The 22,052-nt window shown below is 41.4% G+C and overlaps 6 protein-coding genes across 19 annotated transcripts; 3 read left to right on the forward strand and 3 right to left on the reverse strand.

The window, feature by feature from the left end:
• Window positions 1–496: 496 nt before the first annotated feature.
• LOC115632727 lies at window positions 497–5,305 on the reverse strand. 3 transcript variants are annotated; one of them, XM_030529984.1, is made up of 6 exons: window positions 5,132–5,305; window positions 3,483–3,572; window positions 1,984–3,284; window positions 1,827–1,923; window positions 1,612–1,766; window positions 497–1,503 (listed from the first exon to the last, which is right to left on the reverse strand). In XM_030529984.1, exons 2-6 carry the CDS (start codon window positions 3,550–3,552, stop codon window positions 1,201–1,203), a joined length of 1,926 nt encoding a protein of 641 aa, XP_030385844.1. In that variant the 5' UTR covers window positions 3,553–3,572; window positions 5,132–5,305; the 3' UTR covers window positions 497–1,200. The 3 variants fall into 3 exon arrangements, with proteins under 3 accessions (XP_030385844.1, XP_030385852.1, XP_030385836.1); XM_030529992.1 differs by lacking the exon at window positions 3,483–3,572 and having other exon boundaries at window positions 5,132–5,300; XM_030529976.1 differs by lacking the exon at window positions 5,132–5,305 and having other exon boundaries at window positions 3,474–3,654.
• A 121-nt stretch (window positions 5,306–5,426) lies between these two features.
• On the forward strand, window positions 5,427–7,894 carry LOC115632752 (cytosolic non-specific dipeptidase). The gene is made up of 6 exons (XM_030530003.1): window positions 5,427–5,584; window positions 6,112–6,880; window positions 6,945–7,012; window positions 7,073–7,337; window positions 7,395–7,646; window positions 7,707–7,894. Exons 1-6 carry the CDS (start codon window positions 5,547–5,549, stop codon window positions 7,749–7,751), a joined length of 1,437 nt encoding a protein of 478 aa, XP_030385863.1. The 5' UTR covers window positions 5,427–5,546; the 3' UTR covers window positions 7,752–7,894.
• On the reverse strand, window positions 7,824–9,329 carry LOC115632761 (OCIA domain-containing protein 1). The gene is made up of 4 exons (XM_030530013.1): window positions 9,237–9,329; window positions 8,746–8,937; window positions 8,206–8,683; window positions 7,824–8,149 (listed from the first exon to the last, which is right to left on the reverse strand). Exons 2-4 carry the CDS (start codon window positions 8,800–8,802, stop codon window positions 7,917–7,919), a joined length of 768 nt encoding a protein of 255 aa, XP_030385873.1. The 5' UTR covers window positions 8,803–8,937; window positions 9,237–9,329; the 3' UTR covers window positions 7,824–7,916.
• On the forward strand, window positions 9,163–12,325 carry LOC115632699 (ATP-dependent zinc metalloprotease YME1 homolog). Of its 4 annotated transcripts, none has more exons than XM_030529949.1 (9): window positions 9,163–9,464; window positions 9,554–9,948; window positions 10,005–10,067; window positions 10,134–10,326; window positions 10,382–10,483; window positions 10,574–10,647; window positions 10,711–11,024; window positions 11,086–11,476; window positions 11,535–12,325. In XM_030529949.1, the coding sequence occupies exons 1-9, from the start codon at window positions 9,438–9,440 to the stop codon at window positions 12,196–12,198; spliced, it is 2,223 nt and encodes a 740-aa protein (XP_030385809.1). In that variant the 5' UTR covers window positions 9,163–9,437; the 3' UTR covers window positions 12,199–12,325. The 4 variants fall into 4 exon arrangements, with proteins under 4 accessions (XP_030385809.1, XP_030385817.1, XP_030385825.1 ...); XM_030529957.1 differs by having other exon boundaries at window positions 10,391–10,483; window positions 10,565–10,647; XM_030529965.1 differs by having other exon boundaries at window positions 10,391–10,483.
• A 252-nt stretch (window positions 12,326–12,577) lies between these two features.
• On the forward strand, window positions 12,578–16,318 carry LOC115632774 (ER membrane protein complex subunit 8/9 homolog). 2 transcript variants are annotated; one of them, XM_030530032.1, is made up of 3 exons: window positions 12,578–12,853; window positions 12,923–13,332; window positions 15,786–16,318. In XM_030530032.1, coding segments are annotated over exons 1-3 (609 nt in total). In that variant the 5' UTR covers window positions 12,578–12,655; the 3' UTR covers window positions 15,787–16,318. The 2 variants fall into 2 exon arrangements, with proteins under 2 accessions (XP_030385892.1, XP_030385884.1); XM_030530024.1 differs by lacking the exon at window positions 15,786–16,318 and having other exon boundaries at window positions 12,582–12,853; window positions 12,923–13,525.
• Window positions 13,584–21,776, reverse strand: LOC115632643 (phosphatidylinositol 4-phosphate 5-kinase type-1 alpha). Of its 8 annotated transcripts, none has more exons than XM_030529907.1 (17): window positions 21,344–21,776; window positions 20,731–20,765; window positions 20,510–20,659; window positions 20,034–20,231; window positions 19,819–19,961; window positions 19,234–19,749; window positions 19,051–19,155; window positions 18,849–18,981; window positions 18,682–18,769; window positions 18,055–18,117; window positions 17,776–17,793; window positions 17,510–17,593; window positions 17,147–17,452; window positions 15,765–15,969; window positions 14,794–14,966; window positions 14,636–14,721; window positions 13,584–13,620 (listed from the first exon to the last, which is right to left on the reverse strand). In XM_030529907.1, exons 1-17 carry the CDS (start codon window positions 21,429–21,431, stop codon window positions 13,612–13,614), a joined length of 2,400 nt encoding a protein of 799 aa, XP_030385767.1. In that variant the 5' UTR covers window positions 21,432–21,776; the 3' UTR covers window positions 13,584–13,611. The 8 variants fall into 8 exon arrangements, with proteins under 8 accessions (XP_030385767.1, XP_030385759.1, XP_030385781.1 ...); XM_030529899.1 differs by lacking the exon at window positions 13,584–13,620 and adding an exon at window positions 13,903–14,320; XM_030529921.1 differs by lacking the exons at window positions 13,584–13,620; window positions 14,636–14,721 and adding an exon at window positions 13,903–14,320.
• Window positions 21,777–22,052: the final 276 nt, after the last annotated feature.

The raw sequence follows: 22,052 nt of genomic DNA on the forward strand, positions 1-22,052 counted from the left end.
AAATGAATTAATACAAGTAGATTCCACTTCTAAGGGACTGAACAGGTAAACAACTTCTATAATAACAAGTATAGAAGTTACGATGCTATAATTTTTACGCTTATATTCTTAAGAAATTTGCACAATGCCGAGGAAATAGACTCGTAAAAGATAATCCCACATTACAGCACATTTATCTGCAATTGGTAAATCCAGGACCCCGAGCCTATCGTTAACACTTATCACTTCATTTTCGTACCTTTTAGCCAGAAATCTGCAATTCAGTAATATTAGATTTGTAGTCTCGAATTTGGGGGCCAGTGTAATGTTCTCCGCATAGGATAGAAAACAAATTTAGACTTTTTATATAGGGGTACCGTAATTAACCCCAATTTATGCTTGGAATGAAAAAACTTGCATCTAAATTAGTGAAAAATAATTTATTACAAACATTAAAAATTAGTTGATAGTGAGATTTTCTTGCAGCTCAACTTACAAATAAATAAATCTCATTACATGCAGCTACATAATATGCCAAAAAATATATATATATTTATCATTGTGTTCTTTTATCAATAATGTTATCAAAAGATCAATAAATACGCAGCACTTTCGTTGGTGAGCTTTTTCTCTTGTTGCATGTACTTAAATTTCTATTACACAAAAATAAATGTCTTTTATGTGTTTGTTTTTTTTCCCAGGTGTTTGTAAAATACATTCATTTAAAAAATATATATGTTTGAATGCGTGTGGTGTATGAAAGTATGTCCAAGTCCAAGTATGAAAAATTAATTACAAACAATTTATGTGGTTTTCAAAGTGCGTAGCTAAAAGATTTAACGAGCAAAAACACGCATATAAGGCAAACATTATAAATAATTTAAGCGTTGTAATCGATGATGCGAATAATGCGATTGCTCTATCAATATAACAAAATGGGTAATCGATGCACATGCATCCAATTTGTCGTTTGTTTTCATTTTGACACCTTGTGACACATTTTAACATTCTTACAATTATTATAATTATGCAATATTAGAAGCTCCACACCGTGTGCATTTATAGTTGGGACTAGTTAAGTATTAATTCAACTAGGAATTTCTAGGCATATGTGTTCTGTCTACCAGTGTATTATGTATATATGTTTTATATGTGTGTGTTAATTATTTAGATAGACCTAGAGAGCATATTCTTTATATTGGTATTAGCAGTGTGCAGAATTCAGCTGCTGTTGTCAACGGCAATATTAACGCTATCACCAGCTGCATCTTGCAACTCGACAACGCCATCACAGGCTGTTTGATTTTTTGCAATGGCAGCCATTGCCTCACGACGCTGACGTTTCATCTCCAGTAGTTGCTTCCTTTGCGCTTCCCGTTTTAAGGCCGCAGCTGAATTTGAGCTTTTTGGACTGGCATTTCCTGGTTGATTACCCAACGATGTTTTCGATTTTGAATTCCCAGTCTTCAAAAGTTTCGTTGATTTTGAAGGTAAACTAATATCCTCGACGGGATCTTGTTTGCGCTGTTCAAGGATGGAAATAATTTCGTTAGTTCTGCTAAACAATTTTAAATACAATTCGTTTTGCCTCAAGTAGCTCTTATTAGGTATAATTTGGGGAGTTGAGTTTACCTTCCAATCATTGCTCTTCAGTTGCTCAATGTCTGCGAAAATGGAATCAATGTGCGCCACCTGCAAATTAACCATATCCCAGAAACCTTGCAAATCATCGACTGTTGTGGGAAATGCGTCCTCGGGTGACCGGTTTAGATTTTTGTGACATAAACCTGTGATAATTCAATTTCACAATGAAAATGCTTATTGAAAACTATTCTATTCTTACGCACCCTCAAACTGTTTCATTTTCTGGGAAACCAACAAACGTGCCTTGCCCGAGGCTGATCGCAACAGTCCAAATGTATCTTCAGTAATATCAGGATTGTTCTGTGAAAAGTATAGAGTCAATTAAGAAACTGAAAAAACATCAATTTAACTCAAACCTACTGTTAAGGCATCGGTGTATTTGTCTACTTCAGCGGCCAGCACGAGCAGACGAGACTGTTCGCTTTTGAGTATTTTAAGAAAGTAATTGCCATCTTTTTCGATAATAGCTGCCGGCATGGGTTCGACAGAGAGAATTTTGGTTGTACTAATGTACTCTTCCGATCGCAGCTGCGGCACTTGCACGGCCTCGTGGTCAACAGTATCCACAGAAGTGGAAGTTGCATCATTGTTTTTGCACTTTCCATTCGAAAGAATTGGTGGTGGAACTTCTGGTGCAGGCGAAATGCGCGACACATTACGTTTCGGCGATACGGTCGGTAGTTGTGCCCGAAACTCGTGACTTAAGTGCCTAAATACCGGCAAATCTACATCTCCATTATTTCCAATTGTGACTTGCGTTTCTGTTTGACGCGCTGTGGCAGTTTGGGCGCAATTGTTGTCCAGTTTTTTTCGGAATTCACCGTAATCCTTACCGGGAGAAAGTTGTTTGAATTTTCTCGCCAACTCGGTGCTTTGTGGTGACTCAACCTCCAGACTTTGCTTCGAACCACGAGCCGAAACGGGAGACAGTCCATGTTTTTTGGGCGAGTAAAATCCCTGAGCCAATGCACCGGGACCGTAAAGACGCTCGACGCGTTGTTTTATAAAACTGCTGGCCGAACCTGTCCCATGCTTACCCACATCACCGTTGGTGCTGCCGTTGCTGACATTGTGCGAATGCGCACTTCCATTCTCAATATGATGTCCGTTCTTGTTGTTATTGTTGTTGTTTGTCTCAATCAGCGTGTACTTGCTGCCGGGCGATGGTTGCTTTGTGAGTGGTGTTGTGGCATTTGGCATGGTGAGTAGCACGGGGGCCGCCAGCGAGTTGTTTTTCTTGCAATACTGGAGACTGCTAGTCGATGGACGTATGGGAGAGACCTCACGCGATTTGTTTATGTCCTGGCGTATTTTCGAATCGTAGGTGGTCAGGTTGGAATAACCGTTGACACAGCAAGCCAAATTCAAATAGCTGGGTTTCTTTTCGTAGAGGCCCGCATCGATATTAATGCTCACCGTGCTGGTCTCCTCTGCCGTTTTCAGACTAGCGTTGGCAGCGTTCTGGCTATGCTCCACGTTCGAGGACGCCGACGGTGTTAGCACCATGCGAACCTGACCCGTTAGGGGATCCACGTACGCCGTTGTATACTGTGGCTGCTGCGGGGAGCGCAGCGTGCAACGTTCTCGTATGTTCGCAGTAAATTCGCGCGTGATGTCTTTCACAGAGAGCGGTGTCGGAAAATTCAAACTTCCACTGGTATCTGTAAAATTCAGTTGAAGCGAATAAGTTACCGATGATGACATCAAAATGGATTTATATAAATAAAATTAACAGAAATAACAAAAACACAAACAAAAAGAAACTAAAGCAACCAAAAAGGTGACAAATCAATGGTGTTAATTGAGGTTAAGAGCGCCAGTCGAATAAGATGAGAGTAGTGGTAGTATACCTGATATACCTGATATATCGGATGAATCGGCATCTACATCGAGGGAACAGCTGCCAATGGAATCCAAGCTGCGATCCATCAGAAATTAGTCTCTGAGTTCTTTAAAAATGTTCGTACACATGTATTTAATTTAAAATGTTAAATTACATTTCAATGCAATTATTCTGAGTGAAAACAAAAATGTGATATGAGCCCAAAACCAACAATTATCTAACTAATTTATTAACGTGCCTCATAAACGCCCACTTTTGCGCACTTGGAAAGAGTTCGAAAGAGAAATGCAGCAATAAATGATAATTGCAAAAACAAACACACACAGAGATTGGGCGATGGCTAATTATTTGCCATTTTTGCAGAGCGGAAGCTCTGAACAAAAGACAATGCGCAACTGCAGCTTTTGGTGTGTTCGCATTAGTCTGTCTGCCAAGATCGTTGTAGTTGCTATTTTTGGTCGACGACAGCGGCAATATATAACTGTGCTTATAAGCACAGCAGGGGGAGCGGTGGGTAGCCAGCGGCAAACAGTCTCTAAATGAGCAACAAGAGCAAAACTAACACAAAACAAAAAAAAAGAGCTTAAGTTATCTGAGTCTGCACCGAAGCTTTATGCCCTTCACTGTGGCTTACAATACATATTACTATTCTGGCCATACTATATAATTTGTTATTTTTTCACTTATTTTGTATTTTGAGCATCCATGGCCATCTTCGCGATCATCTTCATATTATTTTTGTAACTACTATAGCAATTGGAGAAGACAGTAATCACAGGCAGACTACGAATTTTTAATTCGTCTCATTATGCTGATCATATAAAAAAAAAAAAACAATATACACGTTGGCTTTTCTGTGAAGGGTATACAAAAGCCGTGGGCTTGATGTGCTTGCTGTCTCCCCTTCTCTTCTCCTAACCATATTTGTTGTTGGCGTGCTATGTGTCGGCGGCAGCTTAAAAGCTGGGAGCAGCTCTAACGGCACCGACTTCTCTATATTTCCAGTTCCGCTTTGGTAACTTTTTGCCGTTGCTCGACGAGTTGTTGGTGTTGTTTCCCTGAACTTATTACTTTTTTTATGTAATATGAGCCCCCCCGGGTTCTTCTACGTCTAATTCCCTTAACATAACACAACTTGGAACTAATTACAAGCAACAAAAATTGGCAGCAACAGAAACAGCAACAGGGGCGACTCCGGCACAAAAAACAGAAGAGCCAACGTCAACTATTTATATTCCGGAACAGGGGAAAAGGCGAGGCAAGGCAATAACCAAGCGACACGTAAAACGACAACGGCATGAAGTCAAAGAAAACATGGTGTTGCTCAGCGACGACGACGACCCGCAGCCGCAGCCGCTGCTATTTGGAGTGCCAACCACACGCAATATGTTCTATTTTGGTCGCCTAAATTTATTATAATGACTCCAAAATGAATACACACACTGTTTAACTCAATGCATGGCACAAAAAGTGCAGGTCCTTCGATTCCAATTTGAGGTCAGCTTACAGGAAATACATATATGGCACAACTAATCTAGTCGTAGACACATAAATGTTTTTAGGTACACACATATTTTTGTATGTGCACACACAGTCACATTCCCAGCCCATACACAACACACATATAGACACAAAACAACTTAAATTAATAAACAAGGAACACACCTCCGCCTCCAATACTCGTTGCGGTTCCGATCGACTTTCTCGTACTTTTGACTTGTTTATTTCTTGAAGCAAATATCAGCTTTGATCTTGTTTCATAATTACAACTTCCCTATTGCTTTGCGAATTTACCGTCAATAATGATACAAACTAAATTACAGCCGAATCGATAGATTTCGATATAAAATCGACATTACGATTGCACTTGTTTGTCGTAGGGAAAGAAGCAGCATTCAAATTTTTCAACTAGGTGGCAACACCTTTTGTTAAAGCGAGTAGAAATAAAATTACAAGTCAGCGCTTATTTAAGCGCGCGCATTTGAGGAGTAAAAACCAGTCTATCATTACATTTGCGCGAAGTGGTTGCACATCTTTCATCGACTAACACTTTTGTAAAACACTACATAAATATTTCAAGATGGCACAGTTACCCAATGAGCTGGAGCAGCTTTTCGCGTAAGTTCATGTTATTTTGTAGAATGGATGATTTTATCATACATATGTACATGCATACAAATATACATATAAGGGGACGTTATTAATAGTCAGTGGTCAGTATCAGTATCCTGCTTATCTCTGGTTGTTTATGTTTATGGGTTTATTGCATTTTTCTGATAAGCATGTCAGCAACCGCAAACACCAGCATCGAGAATTACACTTGCTCGATAAGGGTAAGGAGGAGTGCGCCCACTTCCATACGTGGGAATTCAATTTTTTTTAGCTCTCATACATTAATCGTGCAATAATATTTGTATGCAAGGCGTACGTGCACTTGATTTGCATTTGCGTTTTATCTTGTCAACCTGGGAAACGTTGCAAATAGACGTTTGTGCTACTTTCTTTGTTTAGCGTTGAATTGGAAAATGCAACCACGATTAGAACTTGACACTGCTATTGCGGTCACTCTAGTTAAATCTAATCGGACTCGCATTATGATGACCACCAAAACCACAAATATGTAAAGGTTGGTCTTATCGTTACAGTTTTGTGGACAGCAAGAAGGATATTTATATTGATACGCTTAAAACAGCGGTTGCTATACAGTCCGTTTCGGCATGGCCCGAAAAGCGTGGAGAAATCGACCGTATGGTGGATTGGACCGCAGATAAACTAAAAGCGCTCGGTACGGATATCGAACTGGTTGATTTGGGCAAGCAGACACTGCCCACAGGCCTGGAAATACCCCTACCGAAAGCGCTGTTGGGTACACTCGGCAAGGACCCTAAAAAGAAGACGGTTTTGGTTTACGGCCACTTGGATGTGCAGCCTGCACTCAAGGAAGACGGCTGGGATACTGATCCTTTTGTGCTCACCGAAGTCAATGGCAAACTGTACGGACGCGGCGCGACTGACGACAAAGGACCCGTTCTCTGCTGGATACATGCAATCGAGGCTTATCAGAAATTAAATATTCCACTGCCTATAAATATTAAATTCGTATTGGAGGGCATGGAGGAGAGCGGAAGCGAGGGCCTTGACGACATGCTGATGCAGCGTAAAAATGACTTTTTGAGTGATGTCGATTTTGTGTGTATCTCCGATAACTACTGGTTGGGAAAAAAGCGTCCTTGCTTGACCTATGGTCTGCGAGGACTTGTCTACTTTACCGTAGAGGTTGAATGCTCCAATAAGGATCTGCACAGTGGCGTTTTCGGTGGCACTGTCCATGAAGCTATGCCTGATTTATGCTATTTATTGAGCTCTTTGGTGGACAAGGATACAAATATTTTGGTGCCCGGAGTAGAGCGTGATGTGAGTAAAATTATTTAATATCATCACTAGAATTGTTTCTAAGAGCTCTTTAATATCGTCACAGATTGCTCCCCAATTACACAACGAGCAAGAAATCTACGAAAAAATTGACTTTGAAGTGGATGAATACAAGTTAGTTAATCTAATCAGTGCGCAAATCGTAAATCACTGTAATAACTACTAATCTTTCAGAAAAGATGTAGGCGTTGAGCGCCTGCCGCACAATGAGGACAAAACGAAAATTTTGATGGCCAGATGGCGGTACCCAAGTCTTTCCATTCACGGCATAGAAGGGGCTTTTTATGAGCCTGGAGCTAAAACTGTTATACCTAAAAAGGTTATTGGAAAGTTTTCAATTCGGTTGGTGCCCAACCAAGACCCAGCGCACATTGAAGAATGTGTCGTTAAATACCTGAATGGCAAATGGGTAGAGCGTGGTTCACCTAACAAGATGAAGGCGAGTTTATTTTCGCATATATCCAAAAACTTTTTGAAAACTATTTAAATCTCACAGGTCAGTCTGCTGTCAGCTGGTAAGCCCTGGACTGAAGATCCAAACCATCCGCATTATGAGGCCGCCAAGCGCGCCATTAAACATGTCTTCAAAGTGGAGCCTGACATGACGCGCGAAGGTGGTTCTATTCCAGTTACTCTGACATTGCAAGAGGCCACTGGCAAGAATGTAATCCTTGTACCAGTTGGAGCTTGCGACGATGGCGCTCACTCTCAGAACGAGAAGATTGACATTTATAACTACATTGAAGGCGTATGTTTTAAATATTTCACTTTGCTGTGGCGAGTAATCGAATTCCTTTTCTATTTAAAGACCAAACTTTTGGGCGCTTATTTGCACGAGGTCGGAAAGTTGTAAAGGGCAGAGATCCACTACGTAATCCACTGTACATCACAATTGCCAAGACGCTGTGAAAACATCAACACCATATTTTTAACTTTTGTATGCATTTTTTTGATCCTTGTCGGAAACAAATAATTATTATTGTATTTTGAAACATAGTTAACACGTCTTATAATTTGCTTAGTCAGTCCAGGCATCACCATACTTGTTCTTTCTAGTATGTGGAGCACCAAAGCTTTGTTCGGATTCTGGAACAGATTGACGAATTGGTGGGGGCGGGTCCACTGGTCGTGAATATGTGCTTTGCTGACGTTTTGAAAACTCGTCACGATTTTTCTTGCGCAAATCCTCATAGGACTGACCCGGCTTAGCAGGCTCCAGCGGCAACTCTGTGTCTAGCATTGTGTTTGTGGCTGTGGGGAATACGATAATTATGCGTCTCGTATGATAAAATTGGCGCTATACTCACAATCCAGTGTGGGCCTGTATATGTCGTCCAGGCCAGAGATAGTTGGCCGAGACTCTGTGTCCAAATTTAGGGCGGAGCCACGCATGCCTTCGTCGCTATAAACGTCTGCACTGGGAGTGAAAGGGGCGAGGGTGAATGCGCGGCCTAAACTCTCGTCGGGTGTGATGCTGCTAATTACACCACCACCTTGGCGTCGCTGCCTTAGTAGCTCTCCCAGTCGAGAATTTGGCATACGCATAATCTTCTCCGCACACTTCTGTTGGTAGCTGAACTTTCCCACAAAGTAGCCCAACACAACGCCCATTATGACTTTGGGCACAGCCCCATACTTTCCGTTACCACGCAGATAGCCATTTTTCACTCCGAAGTAGGCCAGGACACCCAACCCTGTGCCAAATGGCAGGGATCGCTGGAAAAACGATTCGGTGTTACACTCCCGTAATGCCCGCACCTCCTCCGGACTAAAGTGATAGTCAGCCTGATTTCGAAACAGAATTTTCCAATATTCATACAAATAAAATGGTGTAAGAACTTACTTACCAGTGGATGTTGGTTAGGTTGTGGTGGCCTTTGTGGATCATTCAATGGAGAATCCATGGTTTGCTCAATAATATAATTCTTTATTTATGTAATGCTAATATGAGACTTAAATTTGGAAATATCTGTGTACATATGTGAAATACCACCGGCAAAAGTTCGCTTATCAGCTGACTCTTTGGTAAGTCTTCAGCCCTGACAAGAAACCACATACATAAGTATTAATGTAAACAAAAGTATTTATTCAATTACGTCAACAACTATTAAATTTATTGTAATTATTCTACTAATAAGAATTTCATGTAAGCGACAAAAAACTACAGATAACGAGCTGATGCAGCCCTGTCAGCCGCAAAGCAGAATGTACGCGGCACGTTACGCACGACTTGCGGCGTTTCGTTATGTTTCCAGTAGAATTTGTTCTTTTGAATTAAAGTCAATATTTATAAACAAAATAACATATACTATAAACAGCAATTGAAAGAACAACCGACCTGCAGTCAATAGAAAGTCCAAATTAATAGTGATTTTAACGTAGGACGCGCGCCGCGCAGAACAGAATACCAGGGATGCAACACGTACGACGCGATATTATGACATTTTCGCTGTCAACTAGAATTACAACTTGTCGTCTGCTCGCTCAATTTCGCCCTAGTCCATTATTGTAATCAACTAAAGTTTTGTATTTTTTGGAAATGTTCTCCGCCAACACACACTCTGTGGTAAGTCAACATAGATCTGAACAATTTGTACGTGTGCACGCCAACTACGACCCACTGATTTTTGGTTTCGTTTCCGTTCATGTTGACAGCCCTTCTATCTGGGAAACTTTAGCAGGAAACCGCACTATTATACTGTTAAGAAAACTAAACTGCAGACCAACGGCAGCGCGGCGCGGGCACTTAGCGAAAGATGCAAATCTCTCACGGGGTCGCCGCAACATGATATCGTGCTGGACTTCAAGAATTTGCTCAGCAGGTCGGGTTTTAGTCTTCAGCAGTTGGTGGAGAAGGCGGCCCGACTGAATGGAATTTTTGAGAAGGAGCTAGTCAGCGATGCATTGGCTAAAGTCACTAGCATGCTGCCCGCAATGAGAGATGTGCGTGTCACGTTGGAGGAACCAGCAACACAATTTGGTCAAAATTATCAGTTTGAAGTGTCGTTAAGTGGTGAAGCCTTAGCAGCACATCCCACTGGAGCATTTGTGTAAGTTTGTAACAAAAGTGTTTGTAACATTCCACGTAATTGTAGTTTAATTGCAGAAAAATGTATCCAACCATAACGAAAGGCCTTTTAAGTCCGTTATTGTTGTCGAATCGCCAGTTGTAAGTACCAAAAATTGCAACGCCTTCATTGATTCATTTCGTAATACGTGGCCATAATTTTTATAGGAAACAGTGGCGCGGCTTTAAGACAGATCGTTCGATAGAAGCAGAACAAAAACGGAACCCGACGATGACTACCAGACTGAAGAGTGCGCTTGGGGGGTCGCCTTTGAAACCAGATGGAGAGACACAGCTGCAGGCAGAGAAATTGAGAAAACTACTATCAAAAACTGGCGAGCATGGGGATCCAAAAAACATGGTAATAAGTTAACCCATAATTGAGTCTTGCTTATAAAGTTCCTAAGGCCATTTAGCCATTACAGGAAAGCTTAAAAATTGCATTTGCTGAAGGATATTTGGCAGCGTCTAACGCAGATGATTCTCCAAAAACGGGCAAAACAATGAAGTATCTGAAGGTATGTCTCAGCATTCATTGCTTCATATCATGTAGTCCAGTCCTAAGTGTTTTAGAATAATACTCAGTAAATGTCACACAGATTTTCCAGACCCTCATTGTTATCGTCGTTTTTATTGGTATATTTCTGAGTTTCTTCACATCTTCAAACGGATCTGTTTTCCGGTAAGTTGGCCAAGGCATTGTATTTGATATGTCGGATAATAAGCATTACTTTTGTTTGTGTAGCATTCAACTTGGCAATCAAGTTGAGGTCGATCCAGAGGAAATTCATGTCACTTTCGACGATGTCAAAGGTTGCGACGAGGCAAAGCAGGAGCTTAAGGAAGTAGTTGAATTTCTCAAAAATCCAGACAAGTTCTCAAATTTGGGTGGTAAACTGCCAAAAGGTGTGCTACTTGTGGGTCCACCAGGCACTGGGAAGACCTTGCTCGCTCGTGCTGTTGCGGGCGAAGCAAACGTGCCGTTCTTCCATGCCGCGGGTCCCGAATTCGATGAAGTACTGGTTGGTCAGGGTGCTCGACGTGTCCGAGATCTATTCAGTAAGTATTTATTGCAATACAAAAAAACAAATTCATGGATTTTACGATTCGAAATCTACAGAGGCGGCAAAGGCACGTGCACCGTGTGTTATTTTTATTGATGAAATCGATTCGGTTGGCGCCAAGCGCACGAATTCAGTACTCCATCCATACGCGAATCAGACGATAAACCAATTGCTATCCGAAATGGATGGATTCCACCAGAATGCCGGTGTCATTGTGCTCGGTGCGACGAACCGACGGGACGATTTGGATCAGGCACTCCTGCGTCCAGGTCGCTTCGATGTCGAAGTTATGGTGTCAACGCCCGATTTCACAGGTCGTAAAGAGATATTGTCACTTTATTTGACAAAAGTGCTGCATGATGATGTCGACTTGGACATGTTGGCACGTGGTACATCAGGATTTACGGGCGCCGATTTGGAAAACATGATCAACCAAGCAGCTCTGAGGTTCGTTTTTTTTCAATGCCAAAAGTGATACTTATTAACAGCTTTTGCATATTTGTAGAGCTGCTATTGATGGAGCCGAGACCGTGACCATGAAGCATTTGGAAACGGCACGTGATAAGGTACTTATGGGCCCAGAGCGTAAGGCGCGTCTTCCCGACGAGGAGGCCAATACAATTACAGCATACCACGAAGGTGGTCATGCAATTGTAGCTTATTATACAAAGGAATCACACCCTCTGCATAAGGTGACTATCATGCCCAGAGGTCCTTCGCTAGGACATACAGCATACATACCGGAAAAAGAGCGCTATCATGTCACAAAGGCCCAACTTTTGGCCATGATGGACACCATGATGGGTGGTCGCGCTGCCGAGGAAATCATATTTGGAGCTGACAAAATAACTTCAGGTGCTAGCAGTGATTTAAAACAAGCGACTTCCATTGCCACTCATATGGTTAAGGACTGGGGCATGTCAGATAAAGTTGGGCTGCGAACCATTGAGACGCCCAAAGGTTTGATGGCTGCAGAAAGCTTGGGTCCTAATACAGTAGAAGCAGTTGATGCCGAAATCAAGCGTATTCTGAGCGAAAGCTATGACCGTGCTAAGACAATTCTGAAGAAGCATACAAAGGAACACAAAGCGCTGGCGGAGGCGCTCTTGAAATATGAAACTCTGGATGCTGATGACATCAAAGCAATACTGAGTGACAACCAGACGTAGTTTTGTGATTCGGTTTAACTAATGTTTGAGGACAGGCTGAACTACAACATATGTTTAGTTAAAAATGAAATAGAAAACCATTTATAATAAAAAAAGTGAGCTCGATGCAGACGGACAGTTAAGAAAATGTTATATTTTAGTTATGTTTTCCACTATAAACGAAGTATTTAAATTTTTTTGGAATAAAAAAGTCAAATTTAATAAAGACTGATTTTTCATGTGGGAGAGTTTTCTCATAAAAACAAATCGAGAAAAAGGAAAAACATTTAAAATTATCGCCCACTTGCGGAATATCGATAACTGCATTAATAATCAGCTGTACGACAGTGCTACCACATGATTCAGCTGTCAATAAACTGCAAAGGGTTGGCATTCCATTAGATTAATTGATTCTATTAAGTCCATCAAGTCCAGGTCAGCTTTTCTTGTGAGAAAAAAATCAGATTACTGAAATAAAATGTGCGATTACAAGATTTCCGAGCGCGCTTATACAAAATTGATATTTCATGCGGCCAAGTACCCACACTTGGCTGTGAACGGGGTGCTACTTGGCGAAAAGTCTCCCAAAGGTTCCACCGTGGTCATCGTGGACGCAATACCGCTTTTTCATCAATGTTTGCACGTCACTCCTATGGCCGAGATCGCGTTAATGCAGGTGAGATGGGTAGTCATTTAAAGTATTGGCATGCGTTTTATTATTTTATTGTGCCCATACCAATTGCAGATCGATGCTTACGCTGAACAAAGTGGTTTAATTGTTAGTGGATATTACGCGGCGGCAGAGAACTTCTATGATAACCAAATAGAAAGGGCACCTGCTGTAAAAATTGCAGACAAGATTCAGGAGAACAATAAGGACGCGTGCTTTGCGTTGATTGACAACAGGCTGATGTCGCTGGATCACGAGCGCGCCGCTCTTCTCGTGTACAATTGTTCTGGTGAGCCTGGCCGCTGGTCAAAGGCCAATTACACTCTGTCGCAATCAACACAAACGCTCGAAGCCGTGTCTTCGCTGCTCAAGCGTGGAGCAATGCGCGACGTCATTGATTTTGATAATCATTTAGACAATCCGGAAAATGACTGGACCAATGAGTTTCTAAACAAGGATCTAAAACAATTGCTCGCCATGTACTAGTAAGAGTGTGAAATTATTGTGTGTTTATTGTTTGTATTAGTATAGCCAAATTGCATTTTAAACAACAACTGGAGGAAATTCAACCTTGCAATTTAATTTATTGTAATTACAATTGGATTTCAGTAATCTTTAGAATAATGCATATAAGTTAAATAACATTCAACTAATTAATAAATAATCAATTCTTTCTTATTTGTTTGAAGTTCATGTCTGTGTCTGTCTCCATGTCCGTGTCGGTTAGTGTGTTGGGTATTGACCAATTTTTGTTAAGGTGCGCATCATTTAACCTAAGCACGTTTAATAAATACATAAATATAATTAAATTATTAATATGTATATAATTTTGCTTTTGGTTTTCGGATTTGTAAATTTAAATATTTTACAACAATATTGTAATATCGCGATTGCTGATTATACGCATACGTAGATATATATGTATGTACGTTAATTTCATTTCAATGTATATTTCGATACATATATATATTTATATATGTATATATATATATATATATATATATATATATATATATATATATATATATATATATATATATATATATATTGCTAAATATTATCGATTTAAACGCCTAACGAACTCTTTACTATCCGCCTTCATATTGAATGAATCTTAGCTATATGTTTTGACTAGGAACGGGATCAGGATTAGGGGCTTTCATGTTCCTCTTATCATTGCATATATCTTATTGTAAGTTTATTGTATGGTATTGCTGTATATATGTATGTTTCCGGAACGGATGCAATGTGGAATGTATCTGTATGGAGTCGGGGCGCCTTTTGATTATATCCTAGCTATCTACGAGCACATATCAATCACGATACGCCCGCTTTAACCTGAACACGCAAGCATTATCATAATACCAGTACGAGTACGTGTTTATATTGAAAATGTATCCGCACGTTATTCAACAAGCAGTATAATGTTTGTGTACAAAATCGTCCATCATCACACATGCTATGTTAGTTGATCTATAAAAATGCAACACAGAGAAATAATATGAAATGGTGGTAGCAAGGCATGTACATATGATGTATGTATATAGTATGTATGTTTGTGTGTATGTACGTATGTATGTATGTATATGATAATCTCAGAATCCATATACAAAACTGAAAATGTTTATAAACTGTGAGTTGTTTTCGGGTAATTGTACAAGTAGAAATGAATGGGCAATTAATTCGTGTGTCGGTGTCTCTGAATTCCGATACTTCTCGTACTAACAATAATTTAATAGATGAGTAGATATCTAGGGCACTCTAGGGCTTGACATCTTTGATATTTACCATTCCCGAGGATAGAGAGTTGATAGCATCCTCCACCGTCGGTTTGTGTCGGTCAATTTTGGATGAATTTATGGGCGAGAAGTTGTCTACGATAGTTACCATGAATGAATAAAACATAAAAGCCGACAATACAAACACAAATTTCAAATGCCAATTACCAAGATCACCACTCGAGCTGGAATCCGTAAAACTCGGAGTGCCCTCTGTCCATGTTGGTGTTGACCCCTCACCTGAAGCTGGTGGTGTCCAGGCTAGGCCACCCCTTGAGCCATAATGACTGCTCGATGACGTGTCCACGGCAAGAAATGTGTCCAGATGCACTTCCGAGACGCTATCGTTGGCAAAATATAGAAAATTTAATGGATTTGGAATCGTTTATACGAACGGCGTTACGGAAAAGCCCCCATAGGGGGGAAGTGGGGGGGGGGGGGGGGAAATCAAACAAATAAAACAAGCTCGTATAGCGTACACACAAAAGGCATCTTTGTGCAAAATTTGGTGTCTCTAGCTCTTATAGTCTGTGGGATCTAGGTGATCATACGGACGGACAGACAGGCAGACAGGGCTAGATCGGCTCGTCTTGTCTTGCTGATCAAGAATATGTATATTTTGTGAGGTCTGCCACGCCTCCTTCTGCCTGTTACATTTTTCAGCTCGCACAAGCCTAATACTTGTAGAGTATATTTTATGAACAGAGTATAAAAATGTTATTTTATCAACTGCGATTTTTCCTCTTATCGTATAAAATAGAGTTATTACTGTATTTAGTAAAATATTATGCTTAAGTACTGATAAATATCAAGTGGCACTAAGATTTCCTTTTTCAGAGATCGTTCCTATAGCTTAATTGGATTATTCAGAATTTAGTTATGAAAGTCCTATGAAAAATAATATATAAAATAATGTAACTAAGTCTATAGTACTATATGGTATAAATGGTGGTCCCTAGCTGTTGTGGCTTAAATATATATGTAGTGCAAGCTATGATTTATGCTGATTATATATTCCTATATATATATTTACTTACTAATATTTACGTACATATGGCGCTTGGGCTATCTAAGTAGTATATTTGTTACCCCTTTGTGTACAGGGTTTACAAATATATACCCATGATTATTGTATATACCTGACTATGTCCTCCTTGTAGGATCCTCGATAGGCGGGTCCAATGTTCATTTTACGTTCCAAATACTGTTGGTGCTGCGACGGTTGCTGATGGTGATAGTGATGTGACCTTCGGCTGATCGACGATGTGCTGTTCTTGTTCGAACTGTCCTCGGAGATGTCGTCGAAGGCAGGGGGTGGTGTTGAACTGCATGATGGAGTCGTGCCTAGCAATACATGGAATCAATGTACAATGAATAACGCCAACGTATGTATATACTATATACAGTCAAATTTCTCTATAAAGAAGTCTAGTTTAAAAATTTAACTTCCTCTCAAGACCGAAGATACATTCAATTCCTTTGATCTGTGTGAGGTAATTGCCTTATTATAATCGTTATAGAGAATTTTGGTGGAGGGTGTGCTTTAGAATACAAAGTGTCATGAGCTCGAATGGGGCAAGCAAAATGTCAAGCAAGGATCAGGCATAACTATTCCGCCGCGTGCTCGGTGAGCTAGAGATTGGCGTGTGGTTCTGGTCAAAGATCTCCTTGGCAGCCACACATGATGAACACGTGCCCACGCTCTCCGGTATGGTTGAGGGCGCTGCCTTCGGGGCAGGTCTTTTACCGCGTCTTCGCCGTGGTGCGGATGACAGGTCAGCCGCGTCTTTCTCCTTCATCAGCGGCGACATGGGCGAGGTGGTACCTAATAGGGCTTGCAGGTTTGGCAATGTACGTTTATAACGCTGCCGACTAGGGCGCTCAAGCTCGTGCTTAACCTCTAGGAACGTATTGACCGATTGCAGCAGATTCTCCTCCTGGGGATCGCAGTTGTCATCGCATAAGGCGAGATCTGCGTAGTGCAGATAACGACTACGTTTCTCAAATCCCTGTCGGGAGCGTCGAGGTGAGCGCTCCATGGCTGCAGTGCCCGTGGAGCGGGCGGTGCAAAAGCTTTCGGCCTTAATGGGTGGAAAGCCACGCACAATGGAACCCACCGATGATCGCTCACTGCGAGCCATAAAACTATTCTGTCGCTGAAATATATCCAAATGATTCAACAGACGCGGCTCCCGTCTATGGGTGCTATGGGAACGAGCATCCGAATAGGCTGTAGAGAAGATCGACTGCAAGGACTCACGCCTACGAAGAGGTGGAACATGACCGCCTGCTGTCGTTACCGTCGCCGTTGCCGAGTCATTAATATCAAATAGATCGTGCAGTTCCAGCCAATCCTGGACATTGCTGGGGGAGCGGCGATCGCCAAAACGCGGCATTTCGTCGCCCTGTACCTGCAGCGTGTTGCCAAACTGGCTGCTGAACTTGCTTATGTTTACCGGGTTACCGTGTTCTGGACTTGTATTCTTATGCTTAGTGAAGTTAACAGTAGTTGCTAGTATACCTGGCGTCGAATGGGTCCGACTAATGCCACCGCCTCCGCTTCCGCTAACACTGTCGGCGTCCCTGCGTCGTGGAGAGCCCCGTGGTGGCACTGGTGGTGGAACGCGAGCCTTCAGTGTGGAGGATGAGGATGTAGTTGCTGTGGGCGTGCGTTGCTTAACAGGTGGTGGCCCATTACTCGAAGATGTGCCTGTGGCGCCTGCTCCACTGGAGGCGGTGGTCGCTGCTGTCGCGTCTGTGGACGTTGTTGGCATCTTGGTGTGCTGATGAATCTTGCCGCTGCTGTGGGAGTGTGAAGCGTGCATCGCTGTGGGAAACAGAGAGCACATCAGTTGTGGTCTTTATGACTTATGGCTCCACTTACGTCGCGTCGATTCGCCTTCGCTGTCGATGGAGCGTTGAATGGCCTTGGAGAGGCTCTTTCTCTTCGAGGGCGAATGCTTGAGAGCTGCAATTATTGTTCAAGTATTGTAATTAGTATCGTGGGTATTCATTTTTGGAGCAGTCTACAAAAAAAGCACAGCTTCAGAAGCCATTACGCAAAGCCAAAGAGATAGAGATACATAGCGCTCTCATTTCAATTGATTCGTCGTTAATCGCTTAATTATATGACATATGATTAACACTAACGTGAGATTGCGAGGCATGCTTTGCGTCCGTTTCGTCAACCGACAGTGCATAAATTATAAAACCAAGGTGGAAACATATTTAGATTTAAATACTATACAATACAGATAATACATAAATTATTAAAGAATTCGCGAAAAAGAATTTGAAAATATCATAGTGTCGGGCATTCTTCGAATTAGTTGCATATAAATTTTGAAATTCGAACAATGTCCGCACTGTTGAACAGATTATTTAAAAACATTACTCAGATTGGTTTTTCACTCTCATTGGTTTCTTTACCTATATAGCTGGTGACCAAGGTACGAAATTTTCTGTGATTTCCTTTGATCTCTGGGAGATCCACTATGCGTACAATTAAGTAATGAAAAATATAAAGTAAAATTGGAAAGAAAGCAGAGAATAGCAGTTTGGATATACGTTATAGTGAGTTTTGCATTAACTTCTCAACTCTCATCCAACTCAAATTCGTACATCGATCGAGTGACTTCTTGGACTACAAGAGCGCGCAGAAGGCCAAGTGTGTACTATATTGCATTTTTGCTGCATATACTCGTATTTATGTATGTACTATGCATATGTATGTATGTATATCGAACCGTATTATAGCAAAAGCTACGAGTACATACTATAGATACTCTATAGATACGCGAGTGTGTGCTGTTACAACATATACAAATGGATTAATTATAAGTAGTAGTATTTATGTATGGTATGTGTGTGGTGTGTGGTGTATGGTGTGTGGTGTATGGTGTGTGAGCCTTCAATTAATTTTGTGTTTAAACTACGCAAAAAACTGCGCTGGCGGTGGCGCTGATGCTGACGCATTTGTCTTGGTACTTTGCCAATTGCACAAAAATGCTTTATAGTACTTGTACTTAGCCCAACGACGACAGCCTGCAGACTTACGCGAAGGTATCTTCCGAAAAACGGTCTTAGCCATAAAGTTTTGAAATCTTTGCGCGTAGAACGAAGGTCGACAAACGGAAACAGTTTCCTGCAAAATTCCAAAAAGGCCCATCAGTTTTGAACGTTCAATATATACTTGTAGACGTATTCGTATAATAACAACTTACTCCATCATGTATGATACTCTTGAATGTGTGCTCCAGTTTCTTCTTCAGCCGATATGATTGCAGAATGTCTATGATGCCAATATATAGCAGCAGGCGTTCCCCCTTTTCACTGCGTGCTGGTATACCGCCCGGTCTAAGTGCAAATAGAGGAACAGCATAGAAACCCTATAGGAAGGACTATGAAATGACGAATATAACTTACGGCACATCCTCTTCATCGTCAATGGGTTCGCTCTCTGCCTGTATACTCTCCATGGCTGTAGAGTGTGCCACCAAACGTTGTCGATTCACCGATCTATATGCCATACTAGATTAGCATTCAAAGTCAGGTTTTAAGCATGCAAAAGGTGGATAGTCAGAAGTACGTGGAAGAAAGGATACTCACTTATTTCGACTAATGCCCATGGCCGTGTCACGCTCCTTACACTCTCCATCTAATGCATCCAATGGCTCGTCCACATCCGAATCCTCGGCCAGTGGGGCTCTTGCTGGTTTTTTGTGCCCGGTCAGCTTCTCCTTCATCGATACATCCAGATTGTGAACGCCCAGGAGCAGCGAATAGTCCATAATCTTGAATGATTCCAGTACCGTGCAATCACGTTGTATGGTCTTGATTAGCGCCGAGTAAGTTTCAGCCTCCAGGAATATGCCATTCGGATGTTGTTCCATAAAATCTAAATCCTTGTAGGTCGGTGATTTCTTAGCACGTTCCGCCTTCGATGCCTTACGTTTAAACGTCGACCCCTTTAGATCGTACTTCAGATGCATTTTCACTGAGGAGGGCAGCAAATTGTTCATCACCACCAGACGAATGTTTTTGGCGTTGCTCGTTTGCAGGCAGTATAATCCGAAGAATTTCGGCAATAACGTACGCGGATTTTGATTCAGATTCATGTAATAGCTGAAAGTGCAGTTTCAAGTTGAATTAGATAGGGCTGGGTTTTTTTTTAATGGCGATCCTGTTACCCACCCAGGCAGTAGTTTTTGTAAAAATTCGCCCTCCTTGTGTTGTACTGTTTTAATAATGAACTCATCGTCGTCCGTTAAATAAAATATTGAACCGGAAGCACCTGGATTCGATAATTCGCGCAACGGCGAAGTGCACATAGACATCTGAAAATGGGAACGGAAAGCGAGATATTTTCAAAAATGTTGAAACGAATAATTCCAATTTCAATTCTATACCATAAAATCATCTGGTTGTATGCCAAACAAATCACGAAAGTAACGAAAAGCTATAGGCGCATAGATCTTATATCTGAATTCACTATAATGGTGGGCAGGTGTAAGGCTAGAACCCTCTGGCGGAAATGTAATGCTTTCGATTTCCCAGAAGTCCATCATAAGTAGATCACGTTTAGGCTTCGATGCTAAACTGCCGACCTGTAAAGCGATAGAAAATGAATTATCATTAGAATCGTGCGACATATAGAAATCAATAAATCATCCCATCTATATGCCTTTCAAAACAAAACACCATTGTCTTTTATATTGCTGTGATGGATCAGAGATTGCTTTAAGTACGAGCCTCTGATTTGGATCAACCATTTTGAATGTGAACTCTTTCATTGAAACTTGCGTTGCAAAGCCAAGGACAATTGTCTGCCAAGTTGTAAGTTGGGTTCACAGAGCTTCATTCATCTATAGATGTTGTAACTTACAGTGTGCTGTATGCCTAGCTGTATGGATCCCATTATTTGCGAAGTTTGTATCTTTTTATAGGTAATCTCACCGCCCTCGCCAACCCGTCTGTGACCAATCTTGCGCTCCTTGTCCGCTTTGTTGACCGAGCGCAAAGGACGATTGCCCAACTGTAAGCACAGGAATGTTAAATGTTAATTATCGCACCTTATGTGGAAATACTTTTCGGGCTTTTACTCACGTCTGGCGATGAGTTACCCACATGGTCGGTGGAGGCTAGAAATAATAGGGTGTATTATTAATAACGAGCATCGGAGTACATACATACATATATTTAATTTAGTATGCAGGACACATAAATAGACGACGAATGACCATAACACAAGTCCTAAAACTTGAACTTGAGAGTTCAACTACTACGTAGACTAGACGCACACGCACACATAAACTCACATATGACCTGCCGGCCATAAATGGATATGAAAGTTTCCTTTGTTTTCATTTGCTTTATAGTTTTTTTTTCTTCTTTTGTTTGTGAATTATAAATGTGAACCATAAACGCGCACGTTCTAACGCGGGGGTGGTTCGATATCGTTGGGGCTGTTGCTCTTCTTCATTCTACATTCGAAAAACATGCGCCACGGGTCCGCTTCCATTACGCTTACACTTACACACGGAAAATGACATTCATTGATTTTTTCTTCCTTCTTATAGGCGTTATCTGAGACAATATTTTAAAGCTTTGTAGACGATTTTAATTATGCACGCCCAAATGACTTTAATTTACGGCAAACGTTCGTTCGTTGGGGTGCCTCTAATCTGAAATCAGTTTCGACATATGTATTTATATTTACCATTGCTTTGCTCCGCCATTTTCGCCTGCGATGTTGAGGAGCTATCCATGTCGATGGTATTGATGGTGTCGCCGTCGCCCGAAGCCATGCTGCCGCATTGGATGTTCAGCTCAAAAATTACACCTCACTCTTTTTGGCAAGCCTTTACTAGGACATTTTGATTTTGTTGCTTCTGTTGCTGCTTCTGCTTCTGCTGCTGTTGCTGTCGCTGTTGCTACTGATGTGTTGCAGGGGTTGTTTTCGTGTAGAGCTATTTCGTTTTCAATTTTGTTTCTTAATTGTGCTCGTGTTCTGTCCGACTGACTGAATGGATTATCCAATCCCATTCAATCAATGGGCCAAGGAAGCAGAAACCTTGGCTTTTGTCTCTCTGTCTGCTTGTCTGTCTGTCTGGCCTTTGTCGACGCTATATTGTGTGAGTAGTTCGCGATGATGTTGATTTTGCTGCTGCTGCTGTTACTGATGATGATTCTGCTGTCATTTTCACTGCATACTTATAGGCGCACTGGAAAGCAAAAGCATTGGAAGTTTGGTATACTCGTGCTAACATACCAGGGCTGCACTCTCACAACAACACACTGTTGCATTTCGCATTGTTATCGTACTTTACCTTTTTTCTTAAGATAGTACTTAGTTTGCTGAACTTATGTTCAGTTAGAGTGAACAATTATTTGAAATACCAATACCCGCCCAACTAATAACTAATAAC

Source organism: Scaptodrosophila lebanonensis, unplaced genomic scaffold, assembly GCF_003285725.1.
Source record: "Scaptodrosophila lebanonensis strain 11010-0011.00,11010-0021.00 unplaced genomic scaffold, SlebRS2 tig00000001-arrow-pilon, whole genome shotgun sequence".
Taxonomy (NCBI): domain Eukaryota; kingdom Metazoa; phylum Arthropoda; class Insecta; order Diptera; family Drosophilidae; genus Scaptodrosophila; species Scaptodrosophila lebanonensis.

Excerpts from the sequence above, each read along its gene's own strand:
- LOC115632699 (XM_030529939.1), top strand. The coding sequence starts at position 9,438 with ATGTTCTCCGCCAACACACACTCTGTG. Across the intron at positions 10,484-10,564 it reads AAACAATGAAGTATCTGAAG|ATTTTCCAGACCCTCATTGT; the intron begins GTATGTCTCAGC and ends AATGTCACACAG. Across the intron at positions 11,477-11,534 it reads ATCAACCAAGCAGCTCTGAG|AGCTGCTATTGATGGAGCCG; the intron begins GTTCGTTTTTTT and ends GCATATTTGTAG.
- LOC115632774 (XM_030530032.1), top strand. The coding sequence starts at position 12,656 with ATGTGCGATTACAAGATTTCCGAGCGCGCTTATACAAAATTGATATTT. Across the intron at positions 12,854-12,922 it reads CCGAGATCGCGTTAATGCAG|ATCGATGCTTACGCTGAACA; the intron begins GTGAGATGGGTA and ends TACCAATTGCAG.
- LOC115632752 (XM_030530003.1), top strand. The coding sequence starts at position 5,547 with ATGGCACAGTTACCCAATGAGCTGGAGCAGCTTTTCGC. Across the intron at positions 7,013-7,072 it reads TTTGAAGTGGATGAATACAA|AAAAGATGTAGGCGTTGAGC; the intron begins GTTAGTTAATCT and ends CTAATCTTTCAG. Across the intron at positions 7,338-7,394 it reads GTTCACCTAACAAGATGAAG|GTCAGTCTGCTGTCAGCTGG; the intron begins GCGAGTTTATTT and ends TAAATCTCACAG.
- LOC115632727 (XM_030529976.1), bottom strand. The coding sequence starts at position 3,552 with ATGGATCGCAGCTTGGATTCCATTGGCAGCTGTTCCCTCGATGTAGAT. Across the intron at positions 3,285-3,473 it reads CGATATATCAGGTATATCAG|ATACCAGTGGAAGTTTGAAT; the intron begins GTATACTACCAC and ends TGAATTTTACAG. Across the intron at positions 1,924-1,983 it reads AATACACCGATGCCTTAACA|AACAATCCTGATATTACTGA; the intron begins GTAGGTTTGAGT and ends TACTTTTCACAG.
- LOC115632643 (XM_030529876.1), bottom strand. The coding sequence starts at position 21,431 with ATGGCTTCGGGCGACGGCGACACCATCAATACCATCGACATGGATAGC. Across the intron at positions 19,156-19,233 it reads ATGGGCATTAGTCGAAATAA|TATGGCATATAGATCGGTGA; the intron begins GTGAGTATCCTT and ends ATGCTAATCTAG. Across the intron at positions 18,770-18,848 it reads AGAGTATCATACATGATGGA|GAAACTGTTTCCGTTTGTCG; the intron begins GTAAGTTGTTAT and ends GGAATTTTGCAG.
- LOC115632761 (XM_030530013.1), bottom strand. The coding sequence starts at position 8,802 with ATGGATTCTCCATTGAATGATCCACAAAGGCCACCACAACCTAACCAA. Across the intron at positions 8,684-8,745 it reads AACCTAACCAACATCCACTG|GCTGACTATCACTTTAGTCC; the intron begins GTAAGTAAGTTC and ends TTTCGAAATCAG. Across the intron at positions 8,150-8,205 it reads ATACAGGCCCACACTGGATT|CCACAAACACAATGCTAGAC; the intron begins GTGAGTATAGCG and ends TATTCCCCACAG.